Raw genomic sequence first — 24,037 nt, 5'->3', positions numbered from 1 at the left:
AATGCTGGTGGTGTGACCCATGGGCATGCCGAATATAATGGTGACAAGGAAAGCATGTGCCCTGTGTGTGTGTGTGTGTGTGTGTGTGTGTGTGTGTGTGTGTGTGTGTGTGTGTGTGTGTGGTGGGGGGGGGGGGAGAGAGAAAGTCGGTTGGCCAAACTCATTGCTCAAGTTAACCCCCACCCTTGACCACTGCTACCTTCCTGTTCTCGTGTTCAGCTGAAACAGGACGAGTTCTGTGTCCGAGTGCGTGCGTGCATGTATGTGTGTGTGTGTGTGCGCAGCCACACTCCAGGACACTGTGAGCTCACTCTGGTTCACTGCCAAGTGCCAATGTTATGCTCCACCTCTCTGTAGGCTGGCATGCCTGCCCTCTCTGTCACTCTGGCTAACCAGACAAACTATTTCCACTGTCACCTTTTCCTAGCTCTCTCTAACATGTCTCTTTATGCCACTTTCCTATTTCCTTTCTAGCCCTTTTCCGCTATTTTAGCTCCCATCACCTGTTAACACCAATTGACACCTCTCCGCCTGCTTCACATAAAAACAAATAACTTAAGGTCAAACCTCTTTGTTAAAGTGCCTGCAGGTATAGTTTTAAGAAGTTGTAAGCTATCTTCAGACTGTGTCTGGGCCCCTTTGACCTGAGGGCCTCTGTCATTTGTCAGTCAAAATGAGTAGCTTTGAGCTATGGTTCAGCCGCGACCTCCAACATAGTAATTTGTATAAAGTAGCTGGTGTACCTGAATCCACAAATATGTTAACATAACTAGGACATTGACTTAACCTATACTGTTGACATGGGTATTAACCAAATTCAGGCAATATTTTGCATGATTTTTGGATGCAGTAAACATTACTTTTTGAATGTTGCTCTGGGTGGCTCTGCTACATTCCTTTGTACCTCAGCTGTCAGACAACTCCCAATGTGTTGTCTTCATTTTGTTCTTTCAAACAGGAGAAAGAAACAGCTGTATTACCCATTTAATTTCATTTCCCTTTATTATTTTACCCTAATTTTTTTTAGGGTTAGTGTTGTATATTAAATATTATTCACTACCTTGGTTTGGCTCTAGACTACTCTTACCTGTTTCTGTACTACTAGTCAGGGGATATTAATAAAATCTGGGAATAAATCTCTTACCAAGAATTTTCTTTACCAATGTGCGGGTGTCTATTAACATATCCCACATTGGTTTCTATTCAACGAAAAACACTCCTTGGGCTATGAGTGTTTTTCATGCAAAACGAATGCTTAGAATGGATTCAGTATCATGGAAAAAACCCTAGTCTGACATATGTCACATGCTACTTAAAGCATAATGAAATTTAGAACATTTTGCCTTATATTGGTTGTTGATGCATGGTACCCCAACTTTCAGCAGCTGTCAAAAATTCCCCTAGGGTGGTTGAATAGAAACCAATGTGGGATATGTTAGTAGACACCTTCACAAACACATTCTTGGTGTTGGTAAGAAATGTATTCCCAGATTTGACATTATTCTGATAATATTCCCTGACTATACTGAATTTCCCCACATGGATCAATGTCAGAGTGCGGTGGTCACATGAAGAGTTACCCACACGGATCAATAAAATGATTACCTTATCTTACTGGAGCTTACTTAGCTGGAGCTAGTGCCTCTTACCTGAACTGCATGACAAAAAAGACTGTGTAGTCACAGGCACAGCCCTCATGCATGTTTGTGTGTATACTTAAGTGTCCGTCAGTAGTACTCATCTCTGTTTATAAGCAGCACTATGACAGAGAGAGATAGAGAGAGAGAGTGTGTGTGTGTGTGTGTGTGTGTGTGTGTGTGTGTGTGTGTGTGTGTGTGTGTGTGTGTGTGTGTGTGTGTGTGTGTGTGTGTGTGTGTGTGTGTGTGTGTGTGGTGCAAGGAGGACCAGAGACACTCAGCGATGCCAGCTCCCCTCTGCATATCGGGTATCACACTGTGCTGGCGAAGAGCAAGCCAGCCAGGCTGCCTGATTTTGACCTTCTGACCCTCGGAGCATCCCTAAAGATGAAGTACATCTCTCAACGAGTGTTGCTTGCTGCCTTTGAGCAAGGCACTTGTCTTAATTAAAATTGCACTATGAGTTATGTTAAAGGTATGCTGTGTCCATCTTGAGGAAATTTGCTGGATGTTTTATAAGTAATATTTCAAGAAAGTCTGAACAACAATCTCTGCATCATCTGTGGTAGGCCTAAACCCTAAAGGATCATTCATTATGACTTTTTTTGAGTGAAATAAATGAAATTAACCTACGTGTATTGTTTACATTTCTGACTAATACATTATTCAAAATGCATAAACTGTGTGAATGCCATTGGTAGCCTAGGAACAACTGTGACTGCACTGTTTACAAATGTTCAGGATTTAGATAATCTTGTTAGACTGGTGGGGTCGTCTCTAGGAAGTAGGAATTACTAGTAGCTCTGAAGCGTCTACAAGCTGCTTAATGACCTCGCCAGATACATTATGGCTTATTTCTCTTGAACAACACCATACCAAGGCTTGTGAAATATAATGATTTGATCACTCACCTAAACAACTGTCAGTTTCATTGGAGTGGAAAATTGTTTAACCGCAAATATTATAAAACATCTGATAGTTTGACGTTTATGGCCAAATAATTGGAAAATCAACAATTCCATATCAGAGACGGTGGTCTACTCAAGCGTTGAGATCAGCTGATCATCGACGTTCTAGAACAACATCAATAGAATAACAACAAGGAAGTGAGGGTAAAAAAGCCAAACAGCTTCACAACAATAAGTTTTGTGTTTCTGTTTTACATGTTTTAATCCAGGACAAAAAAATTATGGGTTTACTTTGTCGCGTTTTCTTTGTGTCATGAATATGTATTTAATTTTATTTAATAAATGCCGAAAGTGACATGTTTCAGGTCATACGACGTGATGACGTTTTTGTGAGGAATGTGTGTGATTTGTGGGTTCGATTGAGGGGGAGCTACCATTCGTGGCCACCTCCCCGGGTATAAAACCAGCATCCCTAGCGTTTGTCAGCCTCTTTCTGTTACCTGGCTAGGGGCAGCTGTGTGGCCGTGTGAATTAGTAACACCGGTAAGTGCGATGCTATCTTTTAATTGGAACGTGATGGGAATTGTTTAGCTTTTTAGCGGTTGGCGTCTTGTTGTCCCGAGTGACTTTTAGGCAACTCTGTGAAATGTGCTTTGTCTTCTCAACTTGTGGGCCGCTGTTATGCAATTGTTTAAATTAACCTGTGGCTTTGAATGGACGTGATTTTTTCCGCCTCCCGTAATGGTTGTCTTAAAGTTTTTAACAACGGGAACACTGGGAGATTTATATGAGTTTGATTTAGGAACTTACGTGTTGTAACATTTGTGGCAAAACTGCTAAAATGGGGGAGGGGAGACAGTGGGAAATGGAACAAAGGGTTTTTTGGAAGCGATGAACAAGAGGATGGTTAACTGGAATGTATTTACACAACTCTTGAACAACTGCATGCAGTCATACGTGACAAGTGTTAAGTCCGGTATGCGGTGTGAATATTTGGGAATCTTTTTGTAACTTAACACGACGTGGCCCATGAAGTAACACGTGTCCCGACTGGCCTGTCGCCGACTGAGGCCTAGTTGTCCGCTAGCGACCACTTGTTAGTGATTCACCCCTCCCTCCACTGAAAAGAGTGCATTTACCCATCGACTTCTTGGTCCCATTTTATGCTTTAAAACGTGCTAATGGCGTTGACTCGGTGTTATATACATTTTACTTTAACTTTTAACTGAACCGGGCAATTGCTGTGACATGACTGCTAACGGAATGTTGCCTGGTTATTTATTTACTTTTACGAAAGCTAATGTGCGTCGAGCTGTAAATGAAACTCAATGGGTGTTTTCCCCTTATTTTACAGAAACAACAAAGCAACAATGGGAAAGGAAAAGGTTCACATTAACATCGTGGTCATTGGCCATGTCGACTCCGGCAAGTCCACCACCACCGGTCACTTGATCTACAAGTGTGGAGGCATTGACAAGAGAACCATCGAGAAGTTCGAGAAGGAAGCCGCTGAGGTAAGCGCTCTTTATTTTTCTATTGCTGTGACAAAGTTTGCAACTCTTATTTTAAAGATGGCGGCGCCAGCATGCCTTTTCTGTACCCAGTAGCAGTAGCCCGGCCGGCACAAGGGTGTGGGTATCGAGTACGCGCAAGTGGGGTGGGGCTTGCGCGAGCAGCGCGTTAACTACGGCGCACTTTGTTCAGTGGAGCCCCAGGCCTCAAGCCTGTCTTGATATGATTCACTTTAAACACGTTTCAACACATTGTGCTTGATTTTAAAATTTACCCATTTTAACATTTATGCAATTGACCCGTTATATTTCTATATCAGGATTTTTGTAGGATCTCTCAAATTTAAAAACCAGTTTCTCTCGCTAGCTTACTATTTATATGTAGGCTGTGTAAATTCTGGATGGGAAAAAGTTATTGTAATTCAGGACATTAAAGAATCAGCTGGTCAAAATAACTATGCAAACTTTGCCATCCAGCTAGTTGTATTGCAAGATGTTGGTGCGGGTGTAAGCGTAATCGGTAGCACATTAAGTAAAATGGGTGTTTTACATTGGAATTGAACTGTCATGACAGCCATACTGGTAGTGTGGAGAACACATTTGAGTGTATATTGACTGTATTTGCTCGATATATTCAAATGAGTCATGTCTAGGCCCCAATGCCACTTGACACAATGCATTGTAGTTTTATTGTTCTGATGCAATGATTTTGATCAGCCTAGATACTAATGAAAGTTGTTTACTTGCCACTACAGATGGGCAAGGGCTCCTTCAAATATGCCTGGGTGTTGGACAAGCTGAAGGCTGAGCGTGAGCGTGGTATCACCATCGACATTGCTCTGTGGAAGTTTGAGACAGCCAGGTACTACGTCACCATCATCGATGCCCCAGGACACAGAGACTTCATCAAGAACATGATCACTGGTACCTCTCAGGTGAATACAAACCCTTACTTCAACCTGTTTTAGCTTATATTTATCTTAATTTCTAGATGAGGAGTAGGGCGTTGCTGCACGTTGCTTTGGTGTCAACGAGTTTCTTTTAGTGTTATGAGCTGTGCTTTCAGATGAGCACTCTTTTATTGACCAAAAACAAACATTTCTTATATACATTTTCTTTCCTGTTAAGGCTGACTGTGCTGTGCTGATCGTTGCTGGTGGTGTGGGTGAATTTGAGGCCGGTATCTCAAAGAACGGTCAGACCCGCGAGCACGCCCTGCTGGCCTTCACCCTGGGAGTGAAGCAGCTTATTGTCGGAGTCAACAAAATGGACTCTACTGAGCCCCCTTTCAGCCAGAAGCGTTTTGAGGAAATCACCAAGGAAGTGAGCACCTACATCAAGAAGATCGGCTACAACCCTCTCACCGTGGCCTTCGTACCAATTTCTGGCTGGCATGGAGACAACATGCTTGAGGCCAGTGAGAAGGTGAGATTTTAAAGTTTGGGTTTAAATGGTCTTTAAAGGAAGTTACACTTGTTTTTAAAGGAATAAACTAAGCCAAATTTCTCTTGTGCAACAGATGCCTTGGTTCAAGGGCTGGAAGGTTGAGCGCAAGGAAGGCAATGCCAGCGGGGTCACCCTGCTAGAGTCCCTGGATGCCATCCTTCCACCCAGCCGCCCCACTGAGAAGCCCCTCCGTCTGCCCCTGCAGGATGTTTACAAGATTGGCGGTAAGAGTCTTCTGATTTGTAATTGAGTGTTTTGAGCTAAAGTAAGATGTTGACTGTGTACTACATCACTCAATCTGAGTACTAATGTCTAGTGCAACACTAACATTTAAAAGTTACATAAATTAAATGGTTGTGTCATCAGGTATTGGAACTGTACCTGTGGGCCGTGTGGAGACTGGCATCCTGAAGGCCGGGATGGTCGTCACCTTTGCCCCTGCCAATGTGACCACTGAGGTCAAGTCTGTGGAGATGCATCACGAAACACTGGTCGAGGCCACTCCTGGTGACAATGTCGGCTTCAATGTTAAGAACGTGTCCGTTAAGGAGATCCGTCGTGGCAACGTTGCTGGAGACAGCAAGAATGACCCTCCCATGCAGGCTGGCACCTTCACTGCCCAGGTTGGTGGCAAGATTCATTTAAAATTAGTGTTAAATGTGTTAAAAATTGAAGCGGATGAATGATAATCAATTACCAGAATATAGTGTCAGTTTTCAGCTTACTACTTTGTCATTACACATGGAATTTCTCTCTACTAAATGCATTAACTACAGAGCTAGAGAAATAGACTAGTTACTGAACACTATATAGTATTAACTGAATATAGAGCTTTAACCATTTATCATCACTTGCCTTACCTCTAACGAGTGACAAATGTACATAATCTAACCACTTGGATTTTATTTCCACAGGTCATTATCCTGAACCATCCTGGCCAGATCTCTCAGGGTTACGCCCCTGTGCTCGATTGCCACACTGCACACATTGCCTGCAAGTTCAGCGAGCTCAAGGAGAAGATCGACCGTCGTTCCGGAAAGAAGCTTGAGGACAACCCAAAGGCCCTGAAATCTGGTGACGCCGCCATTGTTGAGATGATCCCTGGCAAGCCCATGTGCGTGGAGAGCTTCTCGGAGTACCCTCCCCTTGGTAAGTTATTGCATACACCAACTGTTAAAAGCAGTAGCAAGACCGTTAACTTTGTGGGAAATCAGTTCTGTGGCAGCTGCAGTAAAATGCCTAAAGCTTAGTCCTAGTCTCTCCCTTAGTCCTAGTCTCTCCCTATTCTAACTTTCCCTCTCTTCCTCAGGACGTTTTGCCGTGCGTGACATGAGGCAGACGGTGGCTGTCGGTGTCATCAAGGCAGTGGACAAGAAGCTTGCATCTGGTGGCAAGGTGACCAAGTCTGCACAGAAGGTCACTGCCACTAAAAAGTGAATTCTGCTCCCGTCAGCTGCCCCTCGGGTTGGAGGGTCTGCAGTTTACCAACCTGCCGACGATTCCAAGAAAAAGAACCCGAGCTCTTTATTAAAGGACTGGTTAATGCTGATTAAAAATCATCGCAAAAGTTTCCGCAGGAAAGGAACACAACTTGGATAGAATTACAACATTGTGGCATCGTCATCTTCACCGGAATCAACAGATGACCGTGCCTCCTTTTCAGTTAAAAGTTTAATTTACAGCAAATGGTTTCGAACTGTTCTTGATGTTGATGCCACAAATCTGAAAATTGGAAAGAAAAGCTGCTGGTGTAACTAATAAAAGTATTTGAAAAATAATTCTGACCTACCTCTTTATCGTTATGCTTTTAGGTGAGGGTTTTCTGTCTCAGACTAGCCTTGGTTTGGCCACCCTAACTTGCAGCTGTTTTTAACCAATGTTATCCGTGACAGTGAAGTGTTCCTTAATGTCCAATCGCCTTGGTGGGTGCACACTTTGCCAGCCAATAGCACCCGTATTCTAGTCTGACAGCAGAGCTCCAGAATTCCCAGCCCTCCCTCTGCTTGCTATAAAAACTCATCCCAGATCATATTCTGTCTTTTTTCCTCCGGTCTAAGGGACAATCTGTTAACTGTCTGGGCACAGGTCAGTAAAATATGGGCTTTTATAATTTGGCTATACGTTTTTTTTGGTTTTTTTAATATGTGCCTTGTTGCCTTGTTATTGAAAGACTGAGATTTTCATGGGATGGGCTCTTGTGGATTATGCTACTGCTGGTAAACTATGGATTTTGAAGCTACATCAGTGACTAGTTTAAAGGTTGTGCCTTGCCATAATACAAGCATGTTATGTGCTCAATGTATTTCAAGCTGAATAACGATTGCTTGCATGCTTGTCAACGGGCTATCTAAGCCATTATATTCCATAAAATAACACGTCTTATTTTAAGATGAGTAATGCTATGTATTGGAAGCAAATTTGGAGTAATGAATGGTATTGCGTCAGTCAAACGAGCCATTTTCGCCTCTGCTCAATATAGACGCTTCGAGTTGCATGCACGCGCATTCACCCGGCTGCTCGGTCACCGAGCGCGTGTCTGCTGCAGACAACATGGCGGCGCTGCATCACCGACTCAACATGGACGCCGGTACCGAGCACATGGTGCATGAGTCACCAGTTCCCCCTCCCGCATGACTAACAACATCGAATATGATATAATTAAGCGTGTCTGGGCTATAACGTCATTAAAAGCTGGACCATAAAGACTGCGAGATGACTATTCACTCAAGTGTTTTCTTTCCAGTAAGTCAAAATGGGGAAGGAAAAGGTCCACATTAACATCGTGGTCATTGGCCATGTCGACTCTGGCAAATCCACCACCACTGGTCACTTGATCTACAAGTGCGGAGGCATTGACAAGAGAACCATTGAGAAGTTCGAGAAGGAAGCCGCTGAGGTTTGTTTGGATGGGCCATCTATCCATGGCCATTATTCCAGGTGTAATTAAACAAATGTAAAAAATATTTACCGTATTTTATAATATTGTGCCATATGATAAGAGTATTGTGAGTAACGGGCGTGGTGAAGAGAGGCTGTGTCATTGCCTTGATAGGAGTGCCACCCAGTGGACAAAGCATGCTCTGACACTTAAATGGCCCAAACTTAAATACACGGCTAGACATAATTTTAATTTACTATAAAAATAATTGTACAATGTATTAAGTAGTAAAACCTCGCAATTTACCGTTACTTTACGAGGAATGCAAATCAAATGCAATCAATTTCACAATTAAATTAGACCACAATTAACCAAGCAAGTGCAGATACATTTATTAAAGGATATTTAAGGAAGAATATAGGATGGCCAGACACTTGTAAAATTCATTAGCCTTAAAATACATTATGATTAAACAATGGGTAAAGCCAGTAGAGTAGGCTAATATCACTGCCAGACTGAGTTATTTGATTCCTATTGGTACGTACGATATTTCTTACATAAAGTTTAAACAAACTTCATATGGAAAATATGTCATAAGTCCTTGGTAATCGTTTCTAAAGGTTTAAAACTGTATAACGCACCAAAATAAATTGTGTATTTTGTGTTAATTAAATTCAATTGTAAGTAAATGTAATGTTCCCTTATAGGCCCTCCTAATGTTTCTTACCTCACCTGCAGAACCATTTCCCCTGAAAGAAAAGATGTAGGCTAGTAACAGTGTATGAATATCATCTGTTGCACAAATCAAAAGAATAAAGAACTATATACTGTGATGATGTATCAAAACCACTAAGTGAATTAATTTCTATATGCATCTGAGATAATACAAATATACGGAAGTCTGAACTTTAATGACATGATGTGTTAGATACAACAGGACAAAACAGGACCCCGTATCTGCATTCAGTGAGGAAAAATACATAGCCTGAGCCCTGGATACTGTTTGTAGTATAGGCAACCTTACCTAGCATGTTCAAGATTAGGCACTTTAGAGTTATTCTGTTCACGATTGTTCATTAATAATAAAGCTTCCAATTTGATTGCTTTTCCTGCTTTCCCACATTTTATGTCCTTGGTATTGTGATCATCGTTCTATAGATGGGCAAGGGCTCCTTCAAATATGCCTGGGTGTTGGACAAGCTGAAGGCAGAGCGTGAGCGTGGTATCACCATCGACATTGCTCTGTGGAAGTTTGAGACAGCCAGGTACTACGTCACCATCATCGATGCCCCAGGACACAGAGACTTCATCAAGAACATGATCACTGGTACCTCTCAGGTGAACACTTTATTTCAACCTGCTGAAATACATTAACACGATATTGTACCAAATAATTTTGTTTCTTAAATTGGACAAAATTACAAGTAGCATGTAGTAAGGACGCATGGTACAGAGTACAGATCATAGCTACACCATTATTTACATGGACAATTGAGTTTCCATTCAGTATTTGATATAATAAGCTGTTAGTGAGTCAATAATTGGCTTGAATCTACCAAGATTCTCACAAAATCCCTACTAATTTTTTCCTATTAAGGCTGACTGCGCTGTGTTGATCGTCGCTGGTGGTGTAGGTGAGTTTGAGGCCGGTATCTCAAAGAATGGTCAGACTCGGGAGCACGCCCTGTTGGCTTACACCCTTGGAGTGAAGCAACTTATTGTTGGTGTCAACAAAATGGACTCCACTGAGCCCCCTTACAGCCAGAAGCGTTTTGAGGAGATCACCAAGGAAGTGAGTGCCTACATCAAGAAGATTGGTTACAACCCTCTCACCGTGGCCTTTGTGCCAATCTCTGGCTGGCATGGAGACAACATGCTGGAACCTAGCGACCATGTGAGTAACACTGTAGGTGGAGTTTGACCTTTCATCTGAGAGGGGCACAAAAAGGAAGATGTAATGTGTTAGCAGGCCTTTTGATAACCAAGGATGCAACTTTTAACTTTGAACACAGATCAACGTATACTGTACATGACTCTAATCCTTACGTTTACTAATGATTAGCAGAAGATTTATGTTGGTTTTGAAATTATAACAAAACATTTAACTTTGCATTAGTGAAAGTTAATTATTTATGATTTGGTAAAGTTACTCTTACAGACTGAACAAACTCTGCACATGTATTAAATTGTAAATTCATCTGCTAAGGTGTAATATTTCAGGTCATCATTATGCTGCATATTAGCCTAAACCTTAATTGAGCAAATGAAAAGAGTGGGAACGTGTCCCAGATGAATATTGTGACATAAAAAGGAAAGGTTGCAATTGTATCACCTCTTCCTCTGTGACAAAATCAATCACATATTGATTAATTTGATGCAGAGACATGCCATGTCTCTGCAGGGTGTCTCTGTCTTACAGCCCCTATCAGTAGGAATATATGTGTGTAGTAGTGTGATGGCTCAACATTGCCGTTATGACATCAGACATTATATTTCTCTCACCTTAACTAATGACCTCACCCTCTCTGTCTATTGTATTCCCCCTTAAATCCAGATGACCTGGTTCAAGGGGTGGAAAGTTGAACGTAAGGAGGGCGGTGCCTCTGGAGTGACGCTGCTGGAGGCTCTGGACTCCATCCTACCCCCTTCCCGACCCACCGATAAGCCCCTGCGCCTGCCCCTGCAGGACGTCTACAAAATTGGCGGTAATGATACTTTTATTTTTTAGAACATAGTTAATTAAGGTTGATTTGAAGATTTGTATGTTACGTGGTCAATACTTAATTTATTTTGGTTTGAATCAATTATGCACAAAATATGCCATGGATTTCCAGTTGTATTTATATAAAAAATTATTTTTATAAAAATGTGATTCAATTTAATTTAGCCTCATTACCTCTCTCTCAGTTGTGGCTGGGCAGTCCTGTTCAAGTGTGAAACTTAAATATGGCATAATCATGGACTAAGATCTTTCCATAATGGCATCATATATTGATTTAATGTAAGGCATTCTCTTGCTCTACTTCCACATCCATGTGCAGTGATGTGGTAGTGAACTGCTGTCTAGGCCGGGACCCACATGATGTAGTCATTCTCCTTAGCCTCCTATGTGCTGTGTCCTTCACATTTGCCCTATGGACTTTCACCTCCCTCAGGTATTGGAACTGTCCCTGTTGGCCGTGTGGAGACTGGCATCCTGAAGGCTGGTATGGTCGTCACCTTTGCCCCTGCCAATGTGACCACTGAGGTAAAATCTGTGGAGATGCACCACGAGACGCTGGTCGAGGCCACTCCTGGCGACAACGTTGGCTTCAATGTCAAGAACGTGTCCGTCAAGGAGATCCGTCGTGGCAACGTGGCTGGCGACAGCAAGAACGACCCACCCATACAGGCTGACAACTTCACTGCCCAGGTGAATCCCAAGAATAGGAACATCTGTCTATAAATGCACCAAGTGTACTGTATGTACGTACGTCTGTAATCGACGTAACTCAAAAAAAGTTTCCCACCGACTTCACATTTGACACACGCATTCTACATCGCCATCTCTTCCTCCCTGCACAGGTCATCATCCTGAACCACCCTGGTCAGATCGCTCAGGGTTACGCCCCTGTGCTTGATTGTCACACCGCTCACATTGCCTGCAAGTTCAGTGAGCTCAAGGAGAAGATCGACCGTCGTTCCGGAAAAAAGCTTGAGGACAACCCCAAGGCCCTGAAGTCCGGTGATGCTGCTATCATCATCATGGTGCCAGGAAAGCCCATGTGTGTGGAGAGCTTTGCCCAGTACCCTCCCCTGGGTGAGTTCATTACATAACTGTCCATTTGCCGAATACCCTCCCCTGGGTGAGTACATTTACATAACTGTATCTTAGAGCCCACTTGATTCTGTTAAGTATGAAACCCACAGTAACATGGTTAGGGGTCCAGTTTCCACTAGGACTATCCATACCAAGTATACTAGGTCCTGGAAGGTGTGCCATATCACATATTGAATCCTAGATTCAACGAAATCTTTCCTTCTTAGAAAGACCACCCATTAAACAATTAGAAGTCAGTCAAAAGTCATGATAATCGAATAGAATAAGTCAACATTTAGTAACACACTCCCCGAATTAACTCCATGGCCTCTTACACTGTGTATTTTTTTTGTTTTTTTTGTTATTCAGTATTATGGACCCTTTCAGGTCCATATTACTGAATTAAACAAAGACTGAGGATTTTTACTATGTATCTATATCCTGTGCCACTCCTCCTCCCGCTCCAGGTCGTTTTGCTGTACGTGACATGAGGCAGACCGTGGCGGTCGGTGTCATCAAGGCTGTGGACAAGAAGCTTCCATCCGGTGGTAAGGTGACCAAGTCGGCACAGAAGGTCCAGAAGACCACCACGCCGGCCAAATGAATTCCCGTGCAGGACGTCCAATTGACAGACATGGCTCCGCCGCAGCAGTGGCAGGCGGTGCCTAATCTTCCTCCTCCTCCTCCTCTTCATCTACCCTCCTCCCTCCACTCGCCACGGCCATCTCTGAGGCACAGCTCTCTACTTAAGGACTGGCTTATGCTGATCAAAACCCACCGCAAAAGTTTCCGCAGGAAAGGAGGGCATGTGTTTTAACCAACAGTCTGCTTTCGGAAAATCATGATTATGTTGATGATGATAATTATGATAATTATGTCCAAACCAAAAGATAAATAAATTATTGAATCATTCATTGCCAAATCAAGAAGTTGTTAAGGCTTGTGTTTAGCTCAATTCAGGACATTCGGATGCCTTTTATACTTTCCTTTATAACCAATACTTTAGTGAAATCCTCATAAAATGGTGTATTTCTATGTTCAAGGTCAGATACCATTACATTTAACAGCTCACTGCCACCACATTGAAGACAACAGCACAATCGTAAAATGTCCCAAGGAACTATTACTACTAGTAATGCACTTTCACTCCTATGAATAATCACTCACGCTGAGCAAATAAAGGGTTAGGTTCACATAAAATAATTTTAATAGTAGAAACGTGTTGAGGTGGAAAGTATGTCATCAATCATGCATAGCACTCCTATGCATTAATCAGGTTTTATTGTGCTTGTGTTTGACAGTGTAGTTAAGTATTCACAGCCAACTGGCCTCTCAACATTTTTTGTTTTTTGTTTTCCTTTTTGGATTTACATATGGGAGGGGGGGGTTATGTGCAGTAATAAATTGTATTTATAATCTATAATCTTTTTTGCTCTTTGGGTGCAAACATAATCTTTTACTTCATTCATTGTTCATTAAGTGTTGATGATGGTCTGAGCACCTAAACCCTGCCTCTTGTTTGTCAGTGTTCAAGCTCTTGTTATATAGACTATCATGCTGGCCTCTCGCACCTGTCTTCAGTTCAGTTTAGAGCACAAATCTTTCAATCTTTTTGAAAGAAAACAGATATTTAACTAATGTGTCCATTGGAACCGTGCCAAACAATGCAGTCAAAAGTTCATGGGGTCCAAAACAATGTAACATTTATATGAAAGTATGAAATATTTTGGATCGAAACTTGAATACCGGTAGTTTTGGACAGTTCCAGAAATTATAACAAAGGAGGACCTGGTCATGACTACATTTAAGGCAGGGTGGATCTAAACCAGGGAACGTAGCCAACTTGGTTCTGGATAGATGAAGCCTCTCTTATTTTAATTGACAGCATGGACAATTTGGCTACATACTGTAGCCTTCATCAGCAATGAAAATGGAAGCAGGTTGCAGAATATGGCAGGTGCCATAATTATAGAATAGAATAATTGAAACATAAGAAAAACATACATAAATAAAACTGGTCATAATACTGAAGGACTAGGTAAGGTAACAGTCAAAGAAAAGACCAACAAAAAATGCAATAAAGATACAATAACCTAAAATAGAAGACTCCTGTAGATGGCAGTGTTGACATATGAACAACAACAGTAACAACAAGTGCATTCTTCTTGTTAGTACAGCACATCATTTGATAATAAATGTCATTATCAAAGCTGTGCTGCGAATCTGGTTCATAGCTGCAGTGCAGCTATCACGATGTGTTGTGAGCTTGTAGATCTGGAAAGAAAAATTAGCTTTGTATTTATGTTAAACTGTTCTTGAATTTGCTGGGAACCCCTGGTCCTGGAACCTCCCTCACGCACTCCTGTGGGTCCCCAGACCCCACTTTGAGAAGCACTGGTGTAGAATAGATAACAGAACATGTTGACTATCCTCCAATACACATGGTCAGTGATTGGTCACCACTCACCAGCCACTTATTTTGACCAGGTGCATACAATTTATTTATTTTTTCACGTTATTGTGGGCTCGAGTAGCAAGTTATTCCCAGGGCCGTTTGCCCTCTGGGCTGTGACATCACGTGGATCAACCAATAGGAAGACAGAGGGGGTGGGGGCTGTGACATATGCGAGTCAATACATCATCAGTAGAGAGCTACTCGAGCCCACACTGTTTCTTCAGGAACAGTATTTTCTAGTTATTACTTGCGCAAGCAGAGCGTGCAAGTAATGTTTTTCGTCAGGTGCTACGATGCGTATGTCCCTTAGCAGCATATGAGCATATGACGTGATGAAGATATGTACCAATGCCAGGGTAATAACAGGCATAAGTAATCATTACGTCATATGCTGGCACGGAACATACGGAAGCTGGCCGTGCAGGTATGTTTTCCGTCATGCTACGAAGCGTATGTCCCATGACGTGATGAAGATATGTACCAATGCCAGGGTAATAACAGGTATAAGTAATCATTACATCATATGCTGGCACGGGACATACGGAAGCAGACAGTGCAGTTATGTTTTCCGTCATGCTACGAAGCATATGTCCCATGACGTGATGAAGATATGTACCAATGCCAGGGTATAATTGATTTACGATGGTGACGTAATGATGATATGTTTCAGTGTCAGGTGGATTAAAGGGACATACGCATCAAACCACCCGAGTAACCACAGTATACCACTAATCAACTCACAAATTACATATACATATATACATAGACATGTATATATATCTCGACATAGAGGCATTTCCTTTAATCCACCCGACACTGAAACAAATCCTAATTACGTCATCATTGAGAGCCAGTTATAACCCGTCACTCACCCGTATTAATGACATCATTACTTAATTGATTGTTGTTGATTACGTAACGAAATAATGATTTTGAATTGGTTAAAATGAATTACCATCATTGTCTTCAACAGATGTCAAAATTGTTTCAAAATACTTTTCACAAAAGTGATAATTAAAGATCATCATACCTTTGTTTTGGTAAGAAGGTTTTCCCCTATAGCGCTATATAGAGATATAGTTGCAGAGAGACCTTGAAACTGCATGCATATTCCCACTAGGCTGAGGACGAAATGCCACTTGACAGTTTTCAAATCAGCCTCATGGTGGCGCTACAACAGGCCAAGCCGTGACACACACACACACACACACACACGATTATATTACTCCTAAACATTTTTCCAAACATCACACACACTCCTATCCTCCTGGTGGAGACCTGTGCCCAGAAGGGCACTTTTTCTAGTTCCTTCTGCTCTCTCTCTCTCTCCAGGTCTTTGATCTTCTGTTCTGATCTGCGGAGAGGAACCTTTCAGCCAAAGCCCTCCTTTCACCAAGCAGCTTGTGTCTGTCCTATATATTCCCATTTCATCTCTTCCTTGAAAGCCTTTTCATTGTCCCAAATAACCTGTTTTTGTCATTATTCATTCCTGATGAGACAGAGGAGGAGGTCTTGGGAGGTGCTGAACTGCTGGGTAAGTTCAGAGTGTTCTATGGCTGTTCACATCTGTCTCTCAGAGCCGTATGGGCTCTATACACACAGAATAACTCTTCCTACTTCCTTCATAGGTGTTACCGATGATACTAATATAAGGCTCTATTCCATTTAGTGTACAGTGGTTCTCAAACTTTTTTATTTCAAGGACCCCCCTAACTCCGAGAGTGTACAAATGGAACCAAAAGGACCCGTAAGTAGGCCCAAGTTCTTTCGAAAATGGCTGGTTCAGAAAAGGTTGAGAACCCTATTGGAAACAAGTGTAATGCTTAATTGGGTCGTCCACTCACAGTTAACAGCCTTTGTATTGAGTTTGTGCTTGAAATGTACTGTAATTCTGCAAACTGTTAATAAATATTTCAATCAATCAATCAATCAATCAAACCACTGGTCTAGACTCTAGAGATAGATTCAGCTTCAGACAATCTATGGATGTTGCCAGTGTTCCTGTCCAATCCACCACGAAAGGGAAGCTGCACAAAGTTGAATCCTTTGTTTATTTACCAGCTGTGCAGCTGCTGGGTTGACCACATGAATCCCAGCGTCCCTGGCCTATTCTGGGGATGTCATAATAGCTAAACACTTTGTGCTCACAATGCAAGGTGTGAGCTTGTAGACTCTCTCTCTCTCTCTCTCTCTCTCTCTCTCTCTCTCTCTCTCTCTCTCTCTATATATATATATATATATATATATATATATATATAATATACTGTACTGGGATCCTCCCTGGTGTGTGTGTGTGTGTGTGTGTGTGTGTGTGTGTGTGTGTGTGTGTGTGTGTGTGTGTGTGTGTGTGTGTGTGTGTGTGTGTGTGTGTGTGTGTGTGACAGAAGGGATTGGTGTGTAGATTGTAAAGGGAGAGAAAAAGGAGGGGGACAAGTCTAGAACCCCATGGGGGACCCCAGACATGGAAGTACATACTGTGTAGGGTTTAATTTGTTAAGAAAACAAAAGTGTGATATATTTTTTCTTTTATATCACACTATATATTTTCTCAAGGCATTATTTTTTAGCTATATCTGTAGATGCTAATGCTATTTAAAAATAATGCATTGAAATTTGGAAAGACAAAAGTGTCTTTAAAGGATGCTTTCTGGTTTTTCAATTACATTATGTTGTGGAAATTATTCTAATGCATTTATTGGGAAAGATCAATGAACACACATTCTCAGTAGCTCAATACTGTTCATAGCTGCTACATGAAAATCAAGGTTCAAGGTTCAAGGTTAACTTGAACTTTAAATGTCTGCTACACAATATATTTTACATTGTAAGACAGTAGCATGGTAGCACCCTTGCAATGCATAACAATAATAACAATTAGACCAATTTCATCCCACAGGGGAAATTCTGTTTTCAGCTTCAACCAGCTGAGTGCTGCCCACAGGAGTATAGTGGGGGGGGGGGGGGGGGGATAAGCTCAGGGACACCTCGACACAAATTCCTTCAAGACAGGCCTAAAAATTCACCTGTCAGCAGGTCAAAGGGAGAGGAGGTGATCGCCCCCACCACCCTATTATTATTATTATTATTATTATTATTATTAATCTGATTATCCCCTTCCCATTTACTTCCTTCCCAACCTGTACATGCCATATATCTCATGTTTAGAGAAATTTCATATGTTGTTATTGTTTTGTGATTGTTATTATTTTATATCAATTGTTGTCGCTGTTCTGGATTGTTGTTCATGTCATGATTGTATGGGACCCGAATGGAAACAAGACCGCAAGGTCTTTCTTTGGTGAGGTCCTTTTGGACAAGATGCTTGGCTGTACATTGTGCTGTTTGCATTTGTGTGTTGTCTAATACAATATTCAATCAATCAATCAATTCTGTGCATAGTTGTACCACTGTGTTGTTCACCCTAAAGAACATCTTTTCATGTGAAAAACAATGCAGAAAATGAGAGATTATCCAAAAGTACTGTAGCAGAAATCCGATAGCCCACTGAAAAATCACACTCGTCGTGACCCGTGTGAATTAAGTGAGGGGCATCGTACATCATCCATTCATTGTCAAGGGGAATTTAACTTTGTGTAGGACAAAAATAGCCGATTTGCTCGTCCATTGACGTAAATTCTCCATTCATTGTCAATGGGAATTTAGTGTTTGTATAAGACAATCTACACTATAGCTGAATATAGGAGCACCCCTCAGAAAACAGAGGTGAAGACAAAATAATGTTCAGGCAAACTCACGTGAAAGTAGATTAACCATTTATTGCAACAAATGGAATACAGTTAAACTTGGTGTTAAAGGCTCCGCTCTGGGAGATGTTCTCTGAATTTTGTCGAAGCAGCATGCTAAGCAAAATCAGGGAAGGTTTAGCCCCCCATGTATGAGAATACAAGAATAGGCACATATCAAGACAGTAAATGCGATTAACTTGATTCATCAAGTTTCAACTTGAGTTGAAACATACAAACTTTAGAGCTATGCACCGAGAATTTCAGTTCAACATTCAGTTTAAATGTTTGAGCGATGCAACACTGAACTATAAGTGGATGCTGGGCAAGCTTTGCCAGCAGCAGCAGCGTTTGTGAAGCAATTGAAGCAGAACTCTAGTGAAGAGAGAGCCGGATTTAAACGGGCCGCCTTGTTGAGGGAATGAGGTGTGATTGGAGTATGTGACGTAATGATCAGCTGAGATGTGAATGAGGAATAGGAAGCTAGGCTGATTGCTGACTGCATTGTTATATGCTGTTGCATTGTCTGTAAGGAAGCCAAACAAAAATAAGTTTTACTCTTATGTACCTGTACACAAGATGTAACAATAAAGTACAACCTTTAACATTGAACCTTGACTGACAGCTGATTACAGATGAGGCGACGAGGCGTGCAAACTCCCATGTCCCTGTATGAACTGAATGGGTACATTTCACATGAACGCACAAATAAATACAAAGACTGTTACTGTGGACGACACACTGATAAAGCATTACACTTGTTTACAACAGGGTCCACCTTTTTCAATTCATCAGAACATTTAGAGACGCCTCAACCCCTTCTATATAAGAAAATCACACCTGTGTGAAATGAGGGGCGCTCTTGTCATCGTACGTCAATTTATGTTAGCGGACATTTGACATTGCTACATAAGGTACAAAGGTGGTCCCTTATTGGCCAAGCGCTCCCACCAACATGTGATTGGTTAGCCGATTTGCTCGTTTACATATGACATAGGTTTTCCCTTCAATGTCAATGGCATTTAATGTTTTGATGTTTAATTTACGTCATATTTAGCGGAATTATCAGCTCTTATCATCGTACATCATCATGAATCATCTCATACTGGCCAATCAGAATGCCTGTTGCCTGTGATTGGTTAGCTTATTTGCTCATTTACGTTTGACGTACATTTTCCCTTCAATGTCAATGGCGTTTTGATGTTTAATTTACGTCATATTTAGCAGAATCCTGACGTAATTTCTCCGGTCATTGTCAGTGGCAAATATTGAGACGTGTGGGGACAAGATGTAGCAGACATTTGACCTGAATTCCCCTTTCATTGTCAATGGCAAATCTTGAGACATGTGGGGACAAGTTGCACCACTCAAAAATGAATATACTTCTTCATGAATTAATTTATCAACTCTTGTTATTATCTTTTAACCATGATACAATGTTTAAAAAAACTCATCTTTTCACCATGATCATGTAAGATGATAACTGAATTTATGTGATATATACTGTATATAGGCTATATATATAAGCCTTGAGCTGAATTTTAAAACAGTCGCAGTGTTTAGAAAAGCCGATTTGCTCGATTTGCTCCACATATGATGTAAATTCTCTATTCATTGTCAATGGCATTTAATATTTGTGTTTCCACAAAATGCCGGTTTGTTCAGACACTATAGACTTAAATTCTCCTTTCATTGTCAATGGCAAATGTGACAAGAATTCAGGACAAAAAAGCTGTATATAGCGCCCCTCAAAAACAGGAAATCATGTAAGGAGGTAAAAAGGGAAAATAAACATAAAGTAAGGGGGAAAGGGGAGTGGGGGGAGACTAATAGCTGATTATTGGAGGGTAAAAAAAAATCACTTTTCCGTGGTACATACAGACACACAAAGTTGGGCATAGGAGGGGCTATAATAATAGTAACAGTATTATTGGTTGTAAGCCCTGTTGAAATAAAAATACAAAATTAATCAAATGAAAACAAGTAACTAGGATAATGCAATTCGCAATTGAAAGTGTGGTTGCCGATTTGCTCAGACACTATGACGTACAATTCTCCATTAATTGTCAATGGGAATTTAATGTTTGTGTAGGACGAAAATAGCCGATTTGCTCAGACACTATGACATAAAATTCTCCATTCATTGTCAATGGGAATTTAATGTTTGTGTAAGACAAAAATCTACACTAATAGCAGATTATAGGAGGCTAGCCCCTCAAACAAATCACACTTGTGTGAAGTGAGGGGCACTCTTATCATCATACATCATCATACATCACATTCCGTGCTCAGCCAATCAAATCATTTCCGTGGTACACACAGACACACAAAGCTGGGCATATGGGGCTAGAGCCCCTAAAAAACCCATAAAAGGTTATAGTGATAGTAACAGTATTACTGGTTGTAAGCCCTGCTGAAATAAAACTACTAAATTTATAAAATGAAAACAAGGAAAAGGAAAACCAGAATAATGCAATTAGCAATTGCAAGTGTGGTTGCCTCTTGTAATACATTTTACCAGTCGTGTTGCCCTGTGGGCTGTGGCCAACCACATTAATAAAGTAATAATATATATATATAATATTGGTGCTGGGACTCTGGTGCAACGCACAGGTCCTGGGCCTGGTGAGAGCAGGAGTGGACCTGGTGAGACGTAGGAGGGCCCGGACAGGAGACAACCCACAGAGCCTATAGTCCTTCCATGCACCAGAAGTGTACCTCCCAGCCTGGCAGAGTAGTTCTGGAGTAGTTCCAACGGATTGTGTGGCCCTGGTTTTGCCCTAGTGGGACTGATTGAGGGTAGCTACTGGGACGTAAGTCGGGACTTGATCACCCCGGCTGGGTCGCCTGAGTGAGGGGTATGATGTTGGAAGACCTGAAACCCCGTTGACCTCAGGATACATCACTGAGGATACATCCCAGGTGCATCCATGCAATGTATAATAAAACAATAAAGGTTCAAGGTGGTCTTTATAATTGTCGTCTTGTGTACAGGTACACACATGTAATCTTGTTTGGCTCCTCGACATATAATCAGCTTTCGGCCACATCTGCCTGCCTTGGTAAACTTTTTTTCAGAGACTCTTTCACTTGTGTTTTAATAATGTATCTGGGCATAGATTTCCCTTCAGCAGCCGCTTTGTTCAGTTCTACAGCCATGATGTCAGAGTGTGGCACGTCAAACATTGGATCGAGCAGCAGCTTCTCCATGACAGCCCTGAGACCACGAGCACCAGTGTTTCTTTCCAAAGCCGTCTTTGCAATGGACTTCAAGGCGTCAGGGGTGACAATCAATTTACACTTTTCCATACTGAAGAGGGCCTGGTACTGGGGAACCAGAGCATTACAAGGCTCAGTCATGATGCGGACCAAGGTATCCTCATCCAGGCTATGAAAGGGCACCACCACAGGCAGACGGCCAACAATCTCTGGGATCATTCCGAAATCTAACAGGTCCCTGGCCTCCACGTGCCTCAGAAGATGGTCCTTCTCCACATTCTCCTGCACTGCGTCCAACTCTCCAGCACTGTTGGCCCGCCGGCCCTGACCCATGACAGGTGAAGCACTGAACCCCATGGAGTGCAGGGACTTTTCATTTTTTCTCCTGCTGATGATCTTGTCCAGTCCGTTAAAGGCCCCAGAAGCTACAAACAGAATGTTTGTAGTGTCTACTTGGACCGTCTCTCCGCGCACCTTCCTGGAGTTCTGAGGAACACTGACAACAGTGCCTTCCAGGAGTTTCAGCAGTCCCTGTTGGACTCCCTCTCCGCCTACATCCCTCAACTGTTGCATTCCAGGGACACTGCCGATTTTGTCGATTTCATCTAGAAACACAATACCCTGTTGTGCTTTCTCAACAGAGAAGTTGGCATTTTGGAGAAGTCTTGAAATTACAGATTCTATGTCCTCTCCAACATATCCCGCCTGAGTTAGGGTTGTACAATCACAGATGGCAAAGGGCACGTCTAGGCATTTGGCAACCGTCTGAGCTATAAGAGTTTTGCCTGACCCAGTGGGCCCCAGCAGTACAATGTTGCTCTTTTCTAATGTAATGTTAGTGGGGTCATGGGAGTCTAGGATCTCGCTCCCTGTCTTCTCCTGTGGGAGCTGTTGTTGGTAACCTATAATGCTGCCATAGGGATTTAGCCCAGCTAGCAGCAGCACCTGAGCCACGGCTCGTTGTCTCTCTGTTTCCAGCTGTAGCTCAGCACCAGCGGCAGGAAGGTTGTTGTATATGCGCTTGTAGTGATTGTAAACAGCCACCGCCATTACTTTTTTGGCATAAGACTGTCCAATAATATGTTTATCAAGGTAGCCGTAGATCTTTTTCGGCGGAGGAGGTTTCTTTAGCTGGACGTCAAATTTGGGAGCTTCATTCTCGAAATTCTTCTTTGTCTCTGACAGCAACACAAACATATGGCTACATTTCTGACATTTCAGAAAACGAGTTGTGGCCACAAAGGTTTCTAAAAGTATGGAGGCCTCTCCACATTTAGGACAGCGCCACTGGCTGCCACCATTTCTTCCTCGTTTCCCCATCTCACCACCTGATTTCTTACCACCCTCCCAACCATCTTTGACTCTTGATGAAAAATATGTAGATGTTTCTGAGAATGATCTCACTGGAACTTTCCTGGTCAGTGGCAATTCAGGTATACATGGTCTACCTAAATTGGTCAAATTACTGCGCGAAGAGATTAAAAAGAGTCCCACCGCTGCTCTAAATGTGCATGACATCATTATCCTTGTGAAATAGAGAAAGTATTTGGCTGAATCCACAGTATTGTACCATTCTAACTCATCATGAAAAAACTTGGTGATGTCACCCAACTCATAATCCCTGTGATTGGCTAATGTCAGCTAGAATTGACAACATCATAAATTAGAATGTTTTGAAAAGGCGAAATTATGATTGGCTGGGCTGTAGTCTGTGGTTGGCCTGTGGCCTATCGACCATCCATGGTAAGTCTAAGGAGATCTGTGTGGTCAAGGTCAATTTATGTCTGTCGTGCATTTTTAGGGTCATCCATCTAGAAGAAAAGAAATCACACCCATGTGAAGTGAGGGCCGCTCTTATCATTATACATCATCTCACGAACAACTGAATTCATGTGATTGGTTAGCCGATTTGCTCGTCTACATATGACGTAAAGTTTCCCTTCATTGTCAATGGCATTTAATGTTTGTGTTGCCACAAATTTACGTCATATTTGGCAGACATTTGACCATATTTCTCTCATTGTCAATGGCAAATATCGAGATGTGTGGGATATATGTGTATATGTAGGAAAATCACAACCGTGTGAAGTGAGGGGGAAGTCTGTCTGTCCCCAAATATTTACCCAGATATATTATGCATTGTATGTATTGCATTATTCCATTTATTGGCTATTATTGTATAAGCTGTCTGTATGTATGGCAATGTATGTTTGGCAACAAGATTCCTATACAGGATTTCCTCACTGGTCAACAAAAACACCCTGAAGACCCTTACAGGAGCCCTCGTACAAGGTTTGTGTATATGCATAATGCATGTACCTATTGGTACGACAGCACCTCAAAGGCCCTTAAAACAAGGCTCCAGACTTCCCAAAACAAACTGGTCAGGCTACTAATTGGCTTCACTCCCCGAACCCACCTCACCCCTGCCCACTTTGATA

The 24,037-nt window shown here is 41.9% G+C and overlaps 3 protein-coding genes across 3 annotated transcripts; 2 read left to right on the top strand and 1 right to left on the bottom strand.

Moving 5' to 3' along the window:
- The first annotated feature begins 2,944 nt into the window (after positions 1-2,944).
- Positions 2,945-7,280, top strand: LOC306938369 (elongation factor 1-alpha). The gene is made up of 8 exons (XM_079522509.1): positions 2,945-3,088; positions 3,900-4,059; positions 4,812-4,991; positions 5,185-5,481; positions 5,576-5,726; positions 5,869-6,125; positions 6,417-6,651; positions 6,812-7,280. Exons 2-8 carry the CDS (start codon positions 3,916-3,918, stop codon positions 6,937-6,939), a joined length of 1,392 nt encoding a protein of 463 aa, XP_079378635.1. The 5' UTR covers positions 2,945-3,088; positions 3,900-3,915; the 3' UTR covers positions 6,940-7,280.
- A 218-nt stretch (positions 7,281-7,498) lies between these two features.
- LOC306938368 (elongation factor 1-alpha-like) lies at positions 7,499-13,108 on the top strand. Its single transcript, XM_079522508.1, has 8 exons — positions 7,499-7,587; positions 8,246-8,398; positions 9,539-9,718; positions 9,978-10,274; positions 10,935-11,085; positions 11,536-11,792; positions 11,945-12,179; positions 12,647-13,108. The coding sequence occupies exons 2-8, from the start codon at positions 8,255-8,257 to the stop codon at positions 12,781-12,783; spliced, it is 1,401 nt and encodes a 466-aa protein (XP_079378634.1). The 5' UTR covers positions 7,499-7,587; positions 8,246-8,254; the 3' UTR covers positions 12,784-13,108.
- Positions 13,109-21,410: 8,302 nt separating this feature from the next.
- Positions 21,411-23,114, bottom strand: LOC306938003 (ATP-dependent clpX-like chaperone, mitochondrial; the record flags this gene model as incomplete). Its single annotated transcript, XM_079522025.1, has 1 exon — positions 21,411-23,114. One exon carries the CDS (start codon positions 23,112-23,114, stop codon positions 21,411-21,413), a length of 1,704 nt encoding a protein of 567 aa, XP_079378151.1.
- Positions 23,115-24,037: the final 923 nt, after the last annotated feature.

This window comes from Electrona antarctica, assembly GCF_951216825.1.
Source record: "Electrona antarctica genome assembly, chromosome: 15".
NCBI lineage: Eukaryota > Metazoa > Chordata > Actinopteri > Myctophiformes > Myctophidae > Electrona > Electrona antarctica.
This window is presented reverse-complemented; position numbering and strand designations above follow the sequence as displayed.